An 18,478-nucleotide genomic window follows, 5' to 3' on the forward strand; every position below is an offset into this window, starting at 1 on the left:
TTATCAGGGGTTGATAGTTCAGCACATTTTGTGGGGTGTCAATTTGAAGATATAAAGCAGTAGTATGCTACCCTGCGGGGTCCTACCTGGCTCTGCCTGATAATGAAGTGTTCCCACCTGCTGTCCCTGGTCTAAATCCATCCCTAATTAGAGGGGAATAGTTGGAGGTTAGGCTGAGGTCCCGATTGGAATTTGATTGGTTTAAATCCATGCTTTAGGGTGTCTTATTATAACGTATATAAAGCATGTATATATAATTACACAGGTCAGTTCTAAGACATTGTTTTGAAGAAGGTGCTGGGTCCGTTCAGGACACATGCGTTATAATTGGAGTGCACCTCAGCCTTTATCGGAGTGGTGAAATCCAAGGTAACCTTCTAGAAAGCTCTGTTAGAATGTCAGCGATAACAGCCTTTGTTTATGGGGAACTGGAGCACTGAGAACACTAGAACAGCTGCCACCCTATCTATCTAAATCTATCTATTTGCTATATATATATATATATATATATATATATATATATACATTGGCTATTCTATGGGCAGAGTGGAGGAGGGTGATCGTTTTTTGAGCATGTTCCAGAGAATGTGGTGATAACGCACATTCAGATATATGTCTGTAATGGACAGGCATTCAGAGGACATAGTCATTAATGCTGTCACACTGCTACAAAATCATACTCTCCTCATATGCCTAACACACATACATACAATCTCATTTATATATATATATATATATATATGTACACACACAGTTAACACCTACAGTCTATTTAGGTTTTCTCTCTCATTGGCAACTGTACAAAGACCAATTAGTTGGAACCATTTAGAAGTGGGCAGTCTGTGTGAATGCAGGTGTTTTCATCACCACTATACAGAGAAAAAACACTCGTCTTTTTTTCTCCTCTTTTCACTTCACCTTTCATCTGTCTTTATACCTCCGCAACGCTCATCTTGTCTTCTCTTCCCTCTCTTCTCTGCTTGCCGTTATTCTCTTCTATTCTGTCTGATAAACAGAACCTTTTAGTCCTCTGCATCTTCCTCGCTTCCTTGCTTCCTTGGTCCTCGATTCCTTGCTTCCTCCTACTCCCCACTCTCTCCCTACATCGCTCCCTGTCTGCCTGTCATCATCTAATCCAGCTTCAGTCTCTTTCTCTCCCATTCACAAAGTGCTTCTACAGATACCACTCCTTAAGTAGGGAGAGAGGGAACCAAGTCATGTTGGCGGGAAATGTCACACGTTTATTTCTCGACACTTCCCAAATGTGTTGCATGTATCGACGCTCGTGTTACATTCACCCCGGTCTGATGGTAGAGTAATGAACGAGTCCATGGTGATCAGCAAAGCCTTATTCTTCTGACCTGTAACCCTGACAGATATGTGTCATAAAACCATGCTGAAGTGATGAAGTCCATATTCATAATTATATAAAGTGTTGCTATGGTTATTGTCAATATGCTGGGTGTGCAACATTTTTACAGCTCAAGGTGAAATATTGTTGGAGACTAGGTTATAACCATGTCTTAAGGACACTGTCAGTTGGACCAGTCCTCCCTCAGGCTAATCCCCCCCCCCCCAGTAAATTACAAACTGTCCCTTAGCATGGTCCACTTTGTTGCAGGTCCACTGTGAATTAAACATTAAGATGACATAAACCCTCACTGATCTATTTCGAGTCAAACATGCTGCCTCGTTAGGCCTGACTCTCTGATCCGCTGGGGGTGTGTGTGTGCATGTATGTGCGCACGCCATCTTTCCCTCCTTTATCAATTTTTTTCTTTCGGCCTCTTCAAAGACACATGTTGCACCAGCTTTTTACTGATAAGGAACAACAGTGCCCTCTATGGGCCGGACGTTGAACTGTGCCCGTCGACACACCGGCGCATGCATATGCACAGACATTCAGACGCTTGCTTTGCGTGCCAGTGACTGCCTTCAGCTGTATGTCTGTGTGTTGTTATCTGAAACAGACGGAGATGATAAGGGAAGAAGAGATGGCAGATAACAACGGGGAAGCAGAGGAATGAAAGAGGAGGGCACAGTGGCGCCTGAGAAGGAATAAAACAATGAATATGTTAGAGGGCCTTGGGAAAAGGACAGGAGCAACTCATTCTCTCCCGCTCTCTAACTCTCTCTCTCCCTCTCTCCCTCTCTCTGCGGTGTGGTAACAAATAAAAGAGCTGACAATGGAGGCCACGTCGCACCCGGGGTGTCAGCGCTTTCCTTTGACCGGGAGTGGGGGAGGGGAGGGACAGAGGGAGAGGAAGGGCGTGGGGGAGGGAGAGAGGGAGGGGAGGCATGAGTGCTGCTGTTGTGGAACATACCTTAAGCCTTACACCTCCCTCTCTCCCCTCTTTTCTCTCAGTCTCTCCCTCTCCTCCTCTCTCCTCTCCCCCTCTCACTGTCCTCTCCCCATCCAACCCTCTGTCTCTCTCTGAGGGCGTGTGGAGAAGGAGTTTGACAGGAGGGAAATTGATTTCCGTGCTGGGATCTAGGTGTGATAGGCCAGAATGGTGTGCGTGCGCGCGTGCATTTGTGTGTGTGTGTGTGTGTGTGTGGGGGGGGGGCGTTGTGATGTGCAGAATGAATGTACGCAGGTCATCGGTGGTAACCTGGTGGTGAATACACTAACGTATCGCTCAGTGTGAATGGGACGGTTAGTCGATACACACATCATCAGTCAATGCCCGGTGGTCAACACAGCCTTCCATCGCTGGCGAGCACGCGGCACCAGGCTCCTGCTGTGTACGTGGAGCCCCCTGGTGGACCCGTGGAGACGCGCGTTCTGGGGCTCACATGCCGTCGTTGGGCGACGGAGAATAACGGGCAGAGTTATCAGGGAGCAGCTGCTCAAATGTGTAATACCCAAATACCTATTTATGTCCTTCAAACGTCTGGGGTATGTGATAAGTTCCCATTTCTTCCTTTGTGAGAAAGGTGCTTGGCAGGGAGTTGGCAATGAACTAGAGACAGAGAGAGAACCTGAGGAGAGAGAGACTTCCTTTTTATCTGTCACTTGCTGGTGTGAAGACTCCAAAACTGAGGTTAGCATACTATCAGGGAAGCGGGGCAAGGAAGGAAAGGAGAGAGTATGTAAGCTGTTATTTTCTGGGTCAGCGTGATCTTTGCCATTTTACCTGCCTGCAAATTAAATAAGAAACATCCCCTTTCTCTCTCTCCTTCTTTCACCCCCTCCCTCCAGCCATTAACCTGTTAGGTCTAACATGGCAGCTACAGCCCACTGAAGGTCCTGTGTTGAACAACGGCCTGAGCGCCGCTGGTCTGCCGGTCAACAGTGATGCGGCCACACTGCCCTCTGGAGGCAGAGGTGAGAAGTACAACACATCGCACCATCCTGGCCTGTCGCAACCGGGACAATAAAGAATTCTTCCTTAAGCACTTCTGCACTGTTTACAATAGACAGGCAAACATAAAAGAACAGAACTCAGGTCTCCAGTATGCATCCTTTAAAGTTTTTTATTTTATTTTACGGCTGTGTTACGTGACAATTGCTTTCAGGCAATATGACGACGTCCTCCTCTCCTCCCCCTCCTTCTACCCCCCTGCCCCCCCCCCCGTAGCTCCATGGCCAGGTCGTAACAGCAGTATAGACAGTGGCGATGTGGAGGTGGGGAGGAGGGTGAGCCAGGAAGTCCCCCCGGGGGTGTTCTGGAGGTCTCTGCTCCACCTGGTCCAGCCGCAGTTCCTCAAGTTCAACATCTCTCTGGGGAAAGAGGCTCTGTTCGGGGTCTACATTCGCAAGGGCTTGCCCCCGTCCCACGCACAGGTAGGCCACCGTAACAGCACACCAGGATGGGCTCAGTTCCACTTGCAGTCGGGCCAATTCAGGAAGCGATTTGAGATTTAATTCAAAAGGGAGCGGTGTAATGAAGTTGACATGCATCAGCATCTGCATTAAAAACGCTGTCTCTTTGGTTTGAATTGGCCCTGAACCCTGACCTCGCGCTGCTATGCCAAGACACACGCCCAGAAATACACACAAAGAATACACACACACTCAGACCCACGTAGGCGGGTACACAAATGGACAGTACAATGCTTACACACACACCTACAATATACTCACACTTCCTGGTTGGACCGGGTTCAACATGGCGGTCCTCTCTGCCCCAGTATGACTACATGGAGCGGTTGGACGGTAAAGAGAAGTGGAGCGTTGTTGAGTCACCTAGGGAACGGCGCAGCATCCAGACCATGGTTCTGAACGAGGCCGTGTTCGTTCAGTACCTGGACCCGGGAGCCTGGCACCTAGCCTTCTACAACGACGGGCGCCAGAGAGAGACTGTCTCCTTCAACACAGCTGTGATGGGTAAGGAGACTGGGAGGGGGAGGGCACGCAACGTTCACTTCTCTCGAGCTCAGCAGTATAACTTCCACCCGGTCCGCCTCTCACTGACAGGCTCACCACTCCTGTGGGAGAGAGATGGATGGAGAAGGGAGGGGGGAGGGAGGGATGGGGGGGGGGGGGTGGAGGGAGAGGGGGAAGAGGGATGGAAAGTGAGAGGTGTGGAGAGAAGCACCGGGGACATGGGAGAGAAAGATGGAGAGGAGGAGATAGGCGAGGCCTCGCGCTGACAGAGGAAAGCGAAGAGCGACAGAAGGAGATAGGGATGAAGAGAGTGAAAACGACCATCCTGCTCAGTGTTCTTGTCCAAGCCTGTTCTCCTCACATAACACGTTAAGAGCCACTTAGACACGGATTGCTGACAACACACACACACACAAAATCTAAACACACACGAACCTATTGATGCATAAAAACACACACACACAATGCAAACACACAGATAAAATGTTTTAGTGAGGAGAGCAGAGAGGGGAACACAGGAGCACAGGGGTAGGAGAGACAGGGGAATAACTGTTGCGGCAGAGAAACATGATTTAGACAGACTGGCGGACAGATTTTATTACCTGTAAATGAGGAGTGTCAAGAGGAGTGACGGAAAGATGTACTGACGGTCGATATGGGTTTGTTGTAACAAAATGAAACAATATGAAATATAGAGAGAGAGGGAAAACACTGACTTTCCTGTTGTTGAACTGCTCCAATTTGATGGCCATCTCACAGTCACTCTCTCTCCCCCTCATATAATATCTCTCTTTTTTGTCTCTCCATTTCTCTCTCCTCTCTCTCTTTTTTTCCATTACAGACTCAGTTCAGGAGTGTCCTCGGAATTGTCATGGCAATGGAGAGTGTGTGTCTGGGGTGTGTCACTGCTTCCCTGGGTTCCATGGCATGGACTGTTCTAAAGGTACACACACACACACACAGTAAGACGGAGTGGGGAGTGTGTAGCTTAAGGCCGTGTTGAGACAGTGATGTAGGTTTAAAGGCAACATGTCTCCTTGTTCACCTGGGGAAGAAGAATGTTCAGTGATTAATTGTTGAGTTAGTGTGTAATTACTCCCCATGTCATTACTGATCTGGTGTCTCCCTAGCACGCAGACACACGCACACATACACACACACATGCACGCACGCACTCATGCACACACACACACACACACACACACAGTACTTCCCACATTGAGTTAGTCAAGGCTTGTCAGTGTATGTGAAGGATTTAATTCATTTTGTGAAATGTGTGTTATTAAAATCTCTCTTTCCACCGATGACCCCCCCTCCCTCCCCAGCGGCTTGTCCAGTGTTGTGTAGTGGCACGGGTCAGTATGAGAAGGGTTCCTGTATATGCTACAGTGGCTGGAAGGGGGCAGAGTGTGATGTCCCCACCAGCCAGTGTATTGACCCTCTGTGTAGTGGCCATGGGACCTGTACCCATGGAACCTGTGTCTGCTCTCTGGGCTACAAGGGAGACAGCTGTGGAGAAGGTGAGACACGCCAGTGTGTGTTGGGGTTAATGTGTTGGGGTTAATGTGTTGGGGTTAATGTGTTAGGGTGAATGTGTTGGGGTTAATGTGTTAGGGTGAATGTGTTGGGGTTAATGTGTTAGGGTGAATGTGTTAGGGTTAATGTGTTGGGGTTAATGTGTTGGGGTTAATGTGTTAGGGTGAATGTGTTAGGGTTAATGTGTTGGAGTTAATGTGTTGGGGTGAATATACTGGGGTGAATGTGCTGGGGTTAATGTGTTGGGGTTAATGTGTTGGGGTGAATATACTGGGGTAAATGTGCTGGGGTTAATGTGTTGGGGTGAATGTGTTGGGGTGAATATACTGGGGGGAATGTGCTGGGGTTAATGTGTTGGGGTGAATGTGTTGGGGTTAATGTGTTGGGGTGAATGTGTTGGGGTGAATATACTGGGGTAAATGTGCTGGGGTTAATGTGTTGGGGTGAATGTGTTGGGGTGAATGTGTTGGGGTTAATGTGCTGGTAAATGTATTGGGACACAGACATTCAGGAGTAGAGAGAGTCGGTATACAGACAGGGAGTAGAGACATAGAGTAGAAAGACAGAGAGCAGTAAAAGAGATCAGGCAGTCATGTATGCCTTTTTCTCTGGCCATTTTACACACGTCTTAATCCCCATTGATACAAATCAAAGGAGTGTAGTAAAGGTTTAACTTCTATTTTACACATTTTATGCAACTTAGGAGGTTAATCATGTGATGAGCTGAAAGGCAGAAAAAGGGAGATTGCAAAAAGGCGTGCGAGCACATTGTAAAAGAACACAGCGTTGACAGATGCAGAAGAAAAGCCACAGAGAGGCCAGAGAACAGGGTCAGCACCTCCCCTCTCTCTGTCCCCCCCACCCCCTTTCTCAAATGTGATATTCATCACGCCGAGTCACTCAAACAATTTACCTGAAGTGGCGATGACACATAAATCGATACGTGTGACCCTCTGTTTCTGCCTCGCCAACAGAACGGGGCGCCCAGAGAGCTGCATGTGAAAACGGATGGGAAGCGAGAGAGAGGGAGGAGGGCAGAGGGTAGAGAGTCTGCCGGGGGGGCGAGGGATTTGAGGGGAGAGGGAAATAAGTGGGGAGGTGCAGGGGTGGATGTGTGGGACAGGGGAGGAGAGGAGAGGGGGAGGATGAATGACAGGGGAGGAGAGGGGGAGGATAGGGTGGGCTTAGGGTTTGCCGTGAGGGGGTCATTTGTCAAATTGGTTTTCACTCACTGTTCCTGCTCACATTTGCCTGTCAGCCAGCCCGCTAATGTCAACTTCTACCCAGTGTATGGTCTCACACACACACACACACACACACTCAAAGATACAGGGAAGGTTACCTGCGAGATCATTTTGGAATGAAACATTTTGAGAACGTGAAAGGATCTCCTCCTTATTTTAAACGTCAATCTCTGTCTCTTCCTCCCTCCCTCCCTCGCTCTTTCTGTTTCTCTCTGAAGTGGATTGCTTGGATCCGACCTGTTCTCGTAACGGTATCTGCGTGAACGGGGAGTGCCACTGTAAACCCGGTTGGGGCGGTCCAAACTGTGAGCTGCAGCGGGCCCAGTGCCCGGACCAGTGCCACGGCCACGGGGCGTTCATAGCAGACACCGGCCTCTGTAGCTGTGACCCCAACTGGATGGGTCCGGACTGCTCTGTAGGTCAGTACGACCCTCTGACCCCTGACTCCTGACCTTTGACTGACAACCCCTAACCCTGCCTTCCCGCCCTGCAGAGGTGTGTTCTGTGGACTGCGGGACCCACGGGGTCTGTATGGGCGGAGCCTGTCGTTGTGAGGAGGGCTGGACCGGCGCCGGGTGCGACCAGCGAGTTTGTAATCCCCTCTGTGTCAAACACGGAACCTGCAAGGATGGAAAGTGCCTGTGTCACCAGGGCTGGAACGGAGAACACTGTACCATCGGTAGGAAGGGAGGGAGGGAGCGCGTGTGTGCGTCCGTGTGTGTGTGTGTGTGTGTGTGTGTGTGCACGTGACTGACTGCCAAGCTGTCGTCAGTGTCAGGATAGATGGATGGAATGCCTCACTATTTTGATTTACCCATAGTGCTTTGAAACAACAAGTTTCATTTCCCTTTCACCATTTCTGCCGAGCGGTGCTTTTCCCTGACTATACGCGGGTGTCAGAAACACAGTGGGGTGTGGGAACATCACTTTGGGATCTCTTCCAACTCTCTGTTCCCCTCCAGAAACTAGGGCAGCTTTGTATGTCGCGGCTTTCACAAGTCAAAACTCCTCCTCAGTCGTCTGCCTGCCTGCTGCTCTTTCTTTGTGCATGTGCTTGCCTTTGAAAGCCCTTCCCTTTACGTTTTTCATGACGCCACTCTCTCAACCTCTGCACGTTTTCTCTCAATGCAGACATGTGGGACTTGGTTGACAAAGGTAAAACTGTATTTTGGTTTTCAGCGTTTAGCTTCTTGTGTTGCCTCGTAGTGGGTAGCTAGTCGCTGCTAGTCGTCTGTGGGTATGGGGCTGGCTGGATGGCGTTGGTAAGCTTGGCTCAGTAGACTCCGTGCTGTATATCTATCTGTATATCTATCTGTCTGTATATTTGTCTGTCTATCTGTATGTCTTCCTGTTTATTTGTCTATATTTCTGTCTGTCTGTCTTTCTCTCTAGCTACAAAACCTATTCAATTATCTGTCTGACTGTCCGTCCATCTGCCTGTCTATGTATCCAGCTATATGTAGAATACATTCTGTGGGGTATAAGAACAAGGGGTTACCATCCACAGCCACTGTAACCAGGGGTTACCATCCACAGCCACTGTAACCAGGGGTTACCATCCACAACCACTGTAACCATGGGTTACCATCCACAACCACTGTAACCAGGGGTTACCATCCACAACCACTGTAACCAGAGTTGCCATCCACAACCACTGTAACCAGAGGTTACCATCCACAGCCACTGTAACCAGGGGTTACCATCCACAGCCACTGTAACCAGGGGTTACCATCCACAACCACTGTAACCAGATTTACCATCCACAACCACTGTAACCAGAGTTGCCATCCACAACCACCGTAACCAGAGTTACCATCCACAACCATTGTAACCAGAGTTACCATCCACAACCACTGTAACCAGAGTTGCCATCCACAACCACTGTAACCAGAGGTTACCATCCACAACCACTGTAACCAGAGGTTACCATCCACAGCCACTGTAACCAGGGGTTACCATCCACAACCACTGTAACCAGAGTTGCCATCCACAACCACTGTAACCAGAGTCACCATCCACAACCATTGTAACCAGAGTTACCATCCACAACCACTGTAACCAGAGTTGCCATCCACAATCACTGTAACCAGAGGTTACCATCCACAACCACTGTAACCAGAGTTACCATCCACAACCACTGTAACCAGAGTTACCATCCAGAACCATTGTATCCAGGGTTTACTATCCGCAATCCCTATAACCAGGGGTTATCAATCACAACCACTGTAACCAGGGGTTACCATCCACTATCACTGTAACCAGAGTTACCATCCACAGCCACTGTAACCAGAGTTACCATCCACAGCCACTGTAACCAGGGGTTACCACTCCCAACCACACAGACACCTTTCCAGGTTTCTAGGTTAAGAGGATCATGATGACTGCCAAGGGGTCAGGAAGGTTAGGGCAAAGGGGGCAATCCCTCAGTCCAAGTCAGGTTGGATACATCATGAACCTCTGGTGGATTAGTTCAATACAGACGCACCTTTAGTGGAGAACATCTGGAAACATTACAATACTTTCATAATGGAAGCATTGACACTAACTGGTCAGTGGGGGAATCCAGAACAATGTGTTTAAGTGTCTCAGAGTGTGTACATTCATTTGGTCTGTGCGTCTAAGACTGTGTGTGTATGCGTGTGTGCGTGTGTGTGTGTGTGTGTGAAGAGAGAATAAAACCTGTTTCTTCCTTTCATCTGAAGAAACTAGGGCAACTCTATATTGCTTCTTGTCCACCTTTATGTAACTACAGTCCAACCCAATTTTGAATCACAAACTTTTCCACTTTACATAGATCACAGAGACACATTGACATATAACCCCCCCCCCCACACACACACACACACACAAATATATATATATATACACACACACTCCCACAAACCCAAGGGATGGGAGTTAACTGTGACATCCATTCTCACTCAGACAAACTGAATTGAGCAGAAGACTACATATCCCAATGGATGTTTTGGAGTGTCCTCTGTCCTACTAAAGGTAATAGGATGGCTTTCACTACTAGGACCCAGGAGACAAGGGGGTGGGGGGGGGGGGTAGCGAGAGAAAGGGAAAGGGGAGATAAGTTGTGAAGTCTGGGGTCCGCTCACTAAACAAGAATTCACAAAATGGGACAAACACCTAATTTAGACGGCATGCAAACGTCTGCCAAAATGTCTTCAGAATACAACACAAAACCCTAAATAACGCATACAGACCTGAAATATGACTATACCCACTTCTTATCAAAATCCCCAAAAAATGCTAATCCACAAACAGCTGAATGAACGTGATTCCCTAAACCCTTCAGGACAAAGCCTTCATCTGCAGGGAGATTAACCACATGAAGAGCCTTTTATAAGCTAGCCGTACAATTACACAGAACCAAACAGAGAAAATCATAAGATACCCATTTGACACACTGAAAGAATCAGACCAAAACACTGATCAAACTGGACGGCTACAAAATAGAGAATTTGCAGTATTGTAGTATTTGTCACCACATTTCAGTTTTTGAGTAATGTAATTTCTCTGAAACATTTTGATGGTGAAATATTTCTGAATTCTGATGAATGAACTTTTTTTGGTTATTTTCTTGGGCATGTCAATAAAACCCCTTTGAATGTCAAATGAAGGAGGAGGATGAGGGGAAGGGAGAGACGGTGGCGGTGAGAACACAGATGAATAGATTTCTGATTGAGAAGAGAGTTTTGTGCTGGTTTGTCGTAGTGTGCTGTGTCCTGTCAGTTCCCTCCATGAAGCAGCAGGCTGACTTGTTTAGGAAGAATGTCTTTAACCTTTTTTAACTGACCTTTAGAGAACACGTAGCTCCGTGATGCTGACACTGCTACTTGGGAATGAAACCAACTTTCTTTTGGGGCGAAACGTCTACTTCTCTGTACCTTTCTGTCCTTTTTAACTCTCTCCATCTACATCTCTTCTTCTCAACTCTCTCCCTCTACCTCTCTTTCGAAAACTTTTTCCCTCCGTCTCTCCATGAGATCCTGCTGTCTGCGGCGCATTCATAATTCTGTCTTCCTCCACCTCTCCTTCTGATCTCTCTCTCACCCACATATATACATACATTCTCTCCTTTTCTCCTCTCACCCACATATACACACATATGCATAACCAAATACTTTCTAAGGGGGGATTTTTGTCAGCATTCAACTACATTATTGAGGAGAGTGGAGTAAATCGTTTCTGAAATTCCATTTTATTCTGGTTAGTATGAGGGGAATCGACTGGGATTCTGGCATTACGGAGCAGACCTGCGTCCCAGCCTGCCGGGCTTCCTGGCTAGGTTAGACGATCAATGCCATATATAGATTTTGCTGTCCTTGCTCTTCATAAGTGCTGGCCTGCTTAAAATGGCAACTCTATTAAACAGACAATCATGGCAAACACTCTTTTACCCTTTATGGTTCTGGATCAACACACTCTCACACACGCAGAATCACATACACACACACGCTCACACATACAGAATCTCTCAAACACACACATACAGAATCACACACACACACACACAACTGGATGCTGGGATATTATCGGGCGGAACAGCACATAGCTGGTCTGTTTATATGGTGTCATTAGGAAGCCATCAGTGGACCTTGTGACGTTGCGTGAATTCCAGGTAAACAATTAATTATTATCATTAATTACGAGTCAAGTCCGTGGGAGGAAATGGAGGTCAATCACATGAATTGCAGGTCAATCAAATAAATTAGAGGTGAATTGAAAACAGATCACTGGGTTGATTTGGTGGCCTTTTGTGGCGGACACGTTTTAGGTCCTCTCATGGCGGCTGGTTCCTCCGTCCAAAGGTTCTTCCGTTGCACCCTCCGGACCACATGACCAATGAGGAAACCCGGGGATGGTTGAACACTCACCTCTGTGTTTCATCACCCGCCTGCATGGCAGCTCACGTCTCAGGGGGCTGCGCTTGCCCTCCGTCGCAATGCGTAGGACCTTCCAGTCCTCCATTCCCCCATCTGCGTGCAATCCATCGCAAGTCACCTGGTTCACAACGTGGATAATGTCATTAAAACATGCCCTGCGGAGTTCCAATTGATTTGCCGTGCGGTCGATCAGTGTGGCCCGGGAGAACGCTTTACCACGCAATCGTTAGGCTGACTGGGACCCGGTTTGTGACAGGCGAGCGTGAAAAAGACCCTAAAGTATGTCTGTCCCCCCCCTCCAGACGGCTGTCCTAACCTGTGCAACGGCAATGGCCTGTGTACCATGGGACAGCAGAGTTGGCACTGTGAATGCCAGACTGGCTGGAGGGGCACCGGATGCAGCGTCGCCATGGAGACCTTGTGCGCCGACAACACGGACAACGAAGGAGGTGATTACTGGCTGGAAGTGTTGTAAAACGTTTGGTGGCGGTATGGGCGTTTTGACATGCACTCAGTCTGCTCCCCTGTCCCCCTCTCTCCCCCCTCTCTCCCCCTTCTCTCCCCCCTCTCTCCCCCCCTCTCTCCCCCCGTCCAGATGGTCTGACGGATTGTATGGATCCTGACTGTTGTATACAGAGTCCGTGTCAGAACAGCCCCCTGTGCCGCGGCGCCGTAGACCCTCTCCAAGTGATCCAGCAGAGCCCCCTGTCTCTGTCCCAACCCCGGGTGAGGTCCTTCTACGACAGGGTCAAGATGCTGGTGGGACGGGACAGCACACACATCATCCCTGGAGAAAACCCCTTCAACGCCAGGTGAGTGCGTGATGCTATTTAACCTTTAGCCCCGGAGGTTATTGGTACATGAAGAATACAGCACGACTTAGGGCTGTAACCAGGAACAATCCTTAGTTGAGGTTTACTGGTCATGCAGTAGACCACAGATTTCTTTTGCGTTTATACAGATATTAATATTTGTATTTTTCTTTGTTACTCTCTCTCTGTCTCTACCCTCCCTCTTTGTATCTCTTCCTCACTATTTGTCTCTCTCCCACTCTCCCTATCTGTCTCTCTCGCCCACTCGTTCGATCTCTCCTTCCCTCTCTTTCTCTCTGTCCCTCCATCTCTTTTTTTCTCAGCTTGGTGTCTCTGATCCGAGGTCAGGTGTTAACAACAGATGGTACTCCCCTGGTTGGCGTCAATGTCTCCTTCGTCAAATATCCCCACTACGGATACACCCTCACACGACAGGACGGAACGTATGTATCATACACACACAAAGAGCACACGCTCTTATCCTATTCTGGTTTCACCCGGTCAGTAACAGTCTAACTCTCCCTCCTCTGCTCCAGGTTTGACCTGCTAGCAAACGGTGGCGCCTCCCTGACCCTGAAGTTTGAGCGCGCTCCGTTCCTCACACAGGATCGCACCGTGTGGTTGCCGTGGAGTCATTTCTATGCCATGGATACGCTGGTGATGAAGACAGAGGAGAACACCATCCCAGGATGTGACCTAAGCGGCTTCCTGCGACCGGACCCTGTGGTCGTCTCCTCGCCTCTGTCATCGTTCTTCTCCTCCAGACCCGGAGACAAGCCTATTATCCCTGAGACTCAGGTAAAAGCTCCTCCTCCTCTAATCTCACGTCCCCTCCTCGCCTGGCCTCTCCCCTCTTCATTCCTCTCTCCATCCTGAGACAGGGACAAGTCTGTGACGCACATCATTATTTTATTTTTTTGTCCCTCAGTCTCTCCTCGTGCCCTCCTTCGGCTTCCTCCTCATCCCTCCTTTAACCAGTGTCTCTCCATCTCTTTCTGCAGGTGCTTCATGAGATGATAGACGTTCCCGGCACCAGTCTGAAGCTGTGCTATCTGAGCTCCAGGACATCCGGCTATCAGAGTCTGCTGAAGGTGACGATGACCCCAGCAATGGTGTCCTCAGGCCTGCTGAAGGTCCATCTGATGGTGGCTGTGGAGGGACATCTGTTCCAGAAGTGGTTCCATGCCTCACCCAACCTAGCTTATGTCTACATCTGGGACAAAACAGATGCCTATGGACAAAAAGTCTACGGGCTCTCCGAAGCTGTCGGTGAGTGTGTGTGTTAGTGCGCGTGCTCGTACGTGTGTTTGCGCGCACGTGTGTGTCCATGCATTTGGGTGTGTGTTCAAGAGCTCAGCCGCAGGACAGGGAGGTAACAGAAATAGCTCGGAGAGTCTAAAGGTCCCCAGCTCGCTTCACTAACCGCTAACTCTGCTAACCGCTAACTCTGCTTGACGGCTAATAACCCTTCAACACGTTCCTGCTGCCGCGGTTCCGCCTGAGTGACTGGAGGAGACGAGTGTTTAACCTCCTCCCTGGGCTACGAGTGTCAAGTCTGTCATCTGTTAGAAAGAAAACACTGGCTGCATACACACCCACACACAAACACACACACGCACACTATTGCTTCAATTTACAATAGCTGATTGATTAGATAACATGTCCGTTCTGTAGTATTTTTTACTGTGTTCTACTTTTGCTTTGATTTGGTTTATTTTGATCGGCCCGTAATGTTTCTCTTAATGCACCTAACTACAGCTAGCTGCCTTTCCAGACTGCCTTCAACCCAGATGGGTATTCATCTTAATTCATGACAACATGTCAATGATATGACAACATGTCAACACTGTAGCAAAATGGCAAAAAAAAATATCCGTCACCAAGACAACACTTCTTAGTTGTCACAGAACAGCCTGCTGGGGCGGGGAACCCAACACCCACTCGGTCTGGAATTAGCATATTTTTAATTGATTTGATGCCTTGTTGAGGTTGTTAATTGGGTTATGGCCTTAACAAGGTGTTAGGGGTCTGGTGGTCTGGTCTGGACAGTGACAGGTGATAAAGAGTACCAGCTGTGCCGCTCTCGTCGGTCTTCTTCTGTATGTTAGCTTCTGGGCAGCTGTAAATAGAAATATTCCAAATAGACCGTCTAGAACAGCTTCTTTTATTTCATTTGTCTGTGTTTGTCCGTCTTAGCTTTCAGTTTTCAGTGTCTACATTACAAATTCTTACTTTCTTTTGTTCCACCACCTCCCCTCTCTCTCCATAGTGTCTGTGGGATATGAGTATGAGTCGTGTATCAGTCTGATCCTGTGGGAGAAGAGGACAGCAGTGCTGCAGGGTTTTGAACTGGACCCTTCTAATCTGGGAGGCTGGTCTCTGGATAAACACCATATTCTCAACACAGGCAGCAGTATGTTTCAGTATTACAGACACACACTAACATGCAAGCGCACACACAAGTGTCTTCAGATTACTGTTCCACGCGCTTTTAACACAAACACACTAACACTTTTCATGGCTGAATTAATGTTTTTTACATAAAACAAATGAATGAATCCCTTCTCTCTCCTGATCGAGGTCCAATGGACCAGTGTGAAGTCATCTCTCTTCTCCTCTCTTACCTGTCCTCTCCTCCCACCTCCTCTCCTCTTTCCTGTCCTGTCCTTTCCTCTCCTCCCACCTCCTCTCCTCTTTCCTGTCCTTTCCTCTCCTCCCACCTCCTCTCCTCTTTCCTGTCCTGTCCTCTCATCCCACCTCCCCGCTTCTCTTGTCTAATCCCACCACTCTTTACTGTCCACTCCTCCCAACTCATCTCTCCTCTCCTGTTCACTCCTACTATCTCCTTTCTCCTCTCCTCCCATCTCCTCTCCCCTCTCGTCCTCTCCTCCAACCTCCTATATTCTCTCTTGCACTCTCCTTCCACCACTCCTCCTATCTCCTCCTATGTCTCTATTGTCTTCTCCTCCTACCTAATGTCCTTTCTCATCTCCTCCCATCTCTCCTCTTTCCTAACCTTTCCTCTCTTCCAACTTCCTGTCTTCTGTCCCATCATTCCACCTCCTCTCTTCTGTCCTCGCCTTCCACCTTTCTTCTCCTGTCCTCTCCTCCCACCTCCTCTCTCCTGTGTCCTCTCCTTTCGCCTTCTCTTCTCTCTCCTGTTCTATCCTGCCCTATCACCCGCGCACATCTTTCCTGTCCAGTCTTATCCTCCCACCTCCTCTCCTGTCCCCTCTTTCTAGCTCCTCTCCTTTCTCCTCTGCCCCTACATCATCTCCTCTATCTTCTCCCCTGTTCATATCCTCTATTATCTCCTCCCCTCCCACCTTTTCAGTTCTTTCCTGTCCTCTCCTCTCTCCTCTCCTCTCCTCTCTCCTCTCTCCTGTCCTCGCCCACCTCCCTTCCTCCCACTTCTCATCTACTCAGTCTCTGTCCTCTTTCTCCATCTGTTCCAGGTATCCTCCATAAGGGGAACGGTGAGAACGTATTCATCTCCCAGCAGCCCCCTGTGATCAGCAGTGTGATGGGGAACGGACGTCGCCGCTCCATCTCCTGCCCCAGCTGTAATGGCATCGCCGACGGCAACAAGCTGCTGGCCCCCGTGGCCTTGGCAACAGGCATTGATGGGAGCCTCTACGTGGGAGACCTGAACTTCATACGAAGGGTCTATCCCTCTCTCAATACCACGAGCATACTGGAATTACGGTACGGATGTAGGGAGGGAGGGAGGGGAAGAGGGAGGGAGGGAGGGAGGGAGGGAGGGGAGGAGGGAGGGAGGGAGGGGAGGAGGGAGAGGGAGGGAAAAGGAAGGGAATGACAAGGAGTCAGAGAGGGAGGAGTGAATAGAATGGAGACAGGATTGAGGAGTTAAGTTGTGTGTAGAACGTGTTGGATGAGATCCAGCGAGGTTGTAATGAAAGCACGGATAGCTCTGGGGACGGAGTGATTGAAGTAGAATTATACACTGCTCTAGATCTTAGATCTCCAGGGTGTTTTTATACATATTTAACTTTACTGTTCCCAACACCGCTTCACAGCTTACTGTCTCTCCTCTATCTTGCCCTGTTTCCTGAGAAACACAGCATTAACATTTGTTCTGTGTTGTTGTTTTTTCTGTCTGTTTATCCCTTAAAGGAACAAAGACTTTAGGCACAGGTAAGATGCTTAAGTCCTTTACTGAATTACAATTTCCTAGCACAAAACTGAAACAGAAGCCTTAATTTAAGAATTTTCTAATTGCACCCTGGGAAGTATCGTTCTAATCTGAAGTGTTTGTCTCCAATCAAAATGACAGCAGCTCTATTGTTCTCTCCCTGTCCCACAGTAACAACCCCACTCATAAGTACTTCCTGGCCGTTGACCCCGTAACGGGAGGGCTGTTTATCTCAGACACCAACTCGCGGCGTATCTACCGCGTGTACTCGCTGACAGGGGGGCGCATGCTGTCTGAAAACGCAGAGGTGGTTGCCGGGACAGGGGAGCAGTGTCTACCCTTCGACGAGCGCTGTGGGGACGGAGGGAAAGCCACTGAGGCCACATTGATGAGTCCCAAAGGTGAGTTGCCGAGGAGAACACGCACACGGGATACCTTTGGGACTGAGCCATGGACATCCCCTCGTTAGTGGAGCTACAGGAACATAGCGTTGTCCACATTGACGAGGTTATCGTCAACGGGTTTACCCAGTGGACGTAGAGTACACTTCCTGTTTCCCGACAGAACACTGATGATGAAACTTATGGTCCATTTGTTGGTGAAAGTAAAGCAGGGCAGAACCTGAAGGAGGTTATTAACTAGATTACAGCTGAAGCCGCTCTAGAACGATTTCGCACAGTGATGTGATGGAGCGAGGATATAAAAGAAGAGCGCTCTGACACCAAACTGTCAAAGATGTCACCCTGTCACATTTCTTCAGTGTGTGTGTGAGTGTGTGTGTGTTTGCATATGTGTGTGTGTGTGTGTGTGTTCGTCTCCCGTCAAGCAGATACAAAGCCAGCCCACTCTTGTCAGCTTGCCCCGTCTCTGCCCCCAGTTTTCTCTCTCTCTCTCTTTCCCTCTCTCTCTATCTCTCCCTCTCAGATGCACAATGGTCAATGTCTCATTGGTATTTTAAAGTTGTGGAAAGTGTTTTTGTTGTTTGGGGAACAATTGAGGGGCCACAAAAGGGAACTTTGACCTTGAAACAAGGGAAGGCACAAATACATGTTTTGTTAACAGTATAGTGCTCTGTTTAATAATGAAGTTTAAAGAGGCTATTGAAGACCTTGGAAAAGATTTCAACTATATTGTATTCCAAACTATTCAGGTAGAATGACCCTGGACTGGTCCTGACCTTACAGGAAGTGACATGAACTGATGTCTTTTTTTACCCAAAAGAGTGAAGAGTGCCGCTTTGCTAACCTGAAGCATATGGATGCTTTTAGCACTTAGCTTTTTAACCTCGGCCGCTCAATATCACAATGTAAACAGATGGTCTTTGTCTCCCTGATGGGAAAGTGACCACGGACAGTGTTGAGAGGTGCCAACACCATGGACTTCAACTCTGCCTTCTACAAGGTGGAGAATTGCGATCCTGTGCCCATTGCTTAATGGACTTCCCAAACTGGCCCCTGAGAGCTGCTTTGGACTCTGCAGTTCAGGCCACTCCCCTGGCATTGATGGGA

At 48.6% G+C, this 18,478-nt stretch overlaps 1 protein-coding gene across 5 annotated transcripts in view; it reads left to right on the plus strand.

Annotated features, from left to right (window-relative positions):
• The window catches only part of tenm2 (teneurin transmembrane protein 2), a 167,902-nt gene that overhangs the window by 136,988 nt on the left and 12,436 nt on the right, over positions 1-18,478 (plus strand). For 3 of the 5 annotated variants that reach the window (XM_034291908.1, XM_034291909.1, XM_034291910.1), the window contains 17 exons: positions 3,203-3,328; positions 3,582-3,787; positions 4,135-4,330; positions 5,172-5,273; positions 5,656-5,850; positions 7,329-7,529; positions 7,604-7,789; positions 8,242-8,265; positions 12,308-12,454; positions 12,601-12,817; positions 13,141-13,260; positions 13,354-13,615; positions 13,819-14,086; positions 15,087-15,230; positions 16,273-16,522; positions 16,952-16,972; positions 17,142-17,371. In XM_034291908.1, coding sequence (XP_034147799.1) covers positions 3,203-3,328; positions 3,582-3,787; positions 4,135-4,330; positions 5,172-5,273; positions 5,656-5,850; positions 7,329-7,529; positions 7,604-7,789; positions 8,242-8,265; positions 12,308-12,454; positions 12,601-12,817; positions 13,141-13,260; positions 13,354-13,615; positions 13,819-14,086; positions 15,087-15,230; positions 16,273-16,522; positions 16,952-16,972; positions 17,142-17,371 — 2,895 coding nt within the window. The remainder of the gene's footprint in view (positions 1-3,202; positions 3,329-3,581; positions 3,788-4,134; positions 4,331-5,171; positions 5,274-5,655; positions 5,851-7,328; positions 7,530-7,603; positions 7,790-8,241; positions 8,266-12,307; positions 12,455-12,600; positions 12,818-13,140; positions 13,261-13,353; positions 13,616-13,818; positions 14,087-15,086; positions 15,231-16,272; positions 16,523-16,951; positions 16,973-17,141; positions 17,372-18,478) is intronic. The other 2 variants (XM_034291912.1, XM_034291911.1) reach the window with 1 other exon arrangement.

This window comes from Esox lucius, chromosome 4 (genome assembly GCF_011004845.1).
Source record: "Esox lucius isolate fEsoLuc1 chromosome 4, fEsoLuc1.pri, whole genome shotgun sequence".
Lineage (NCBI taxonomy): Eukaryota > Metazoa > Chordata > Actinopteri > Esociformes > Esocidae > Esox > Esox lucius.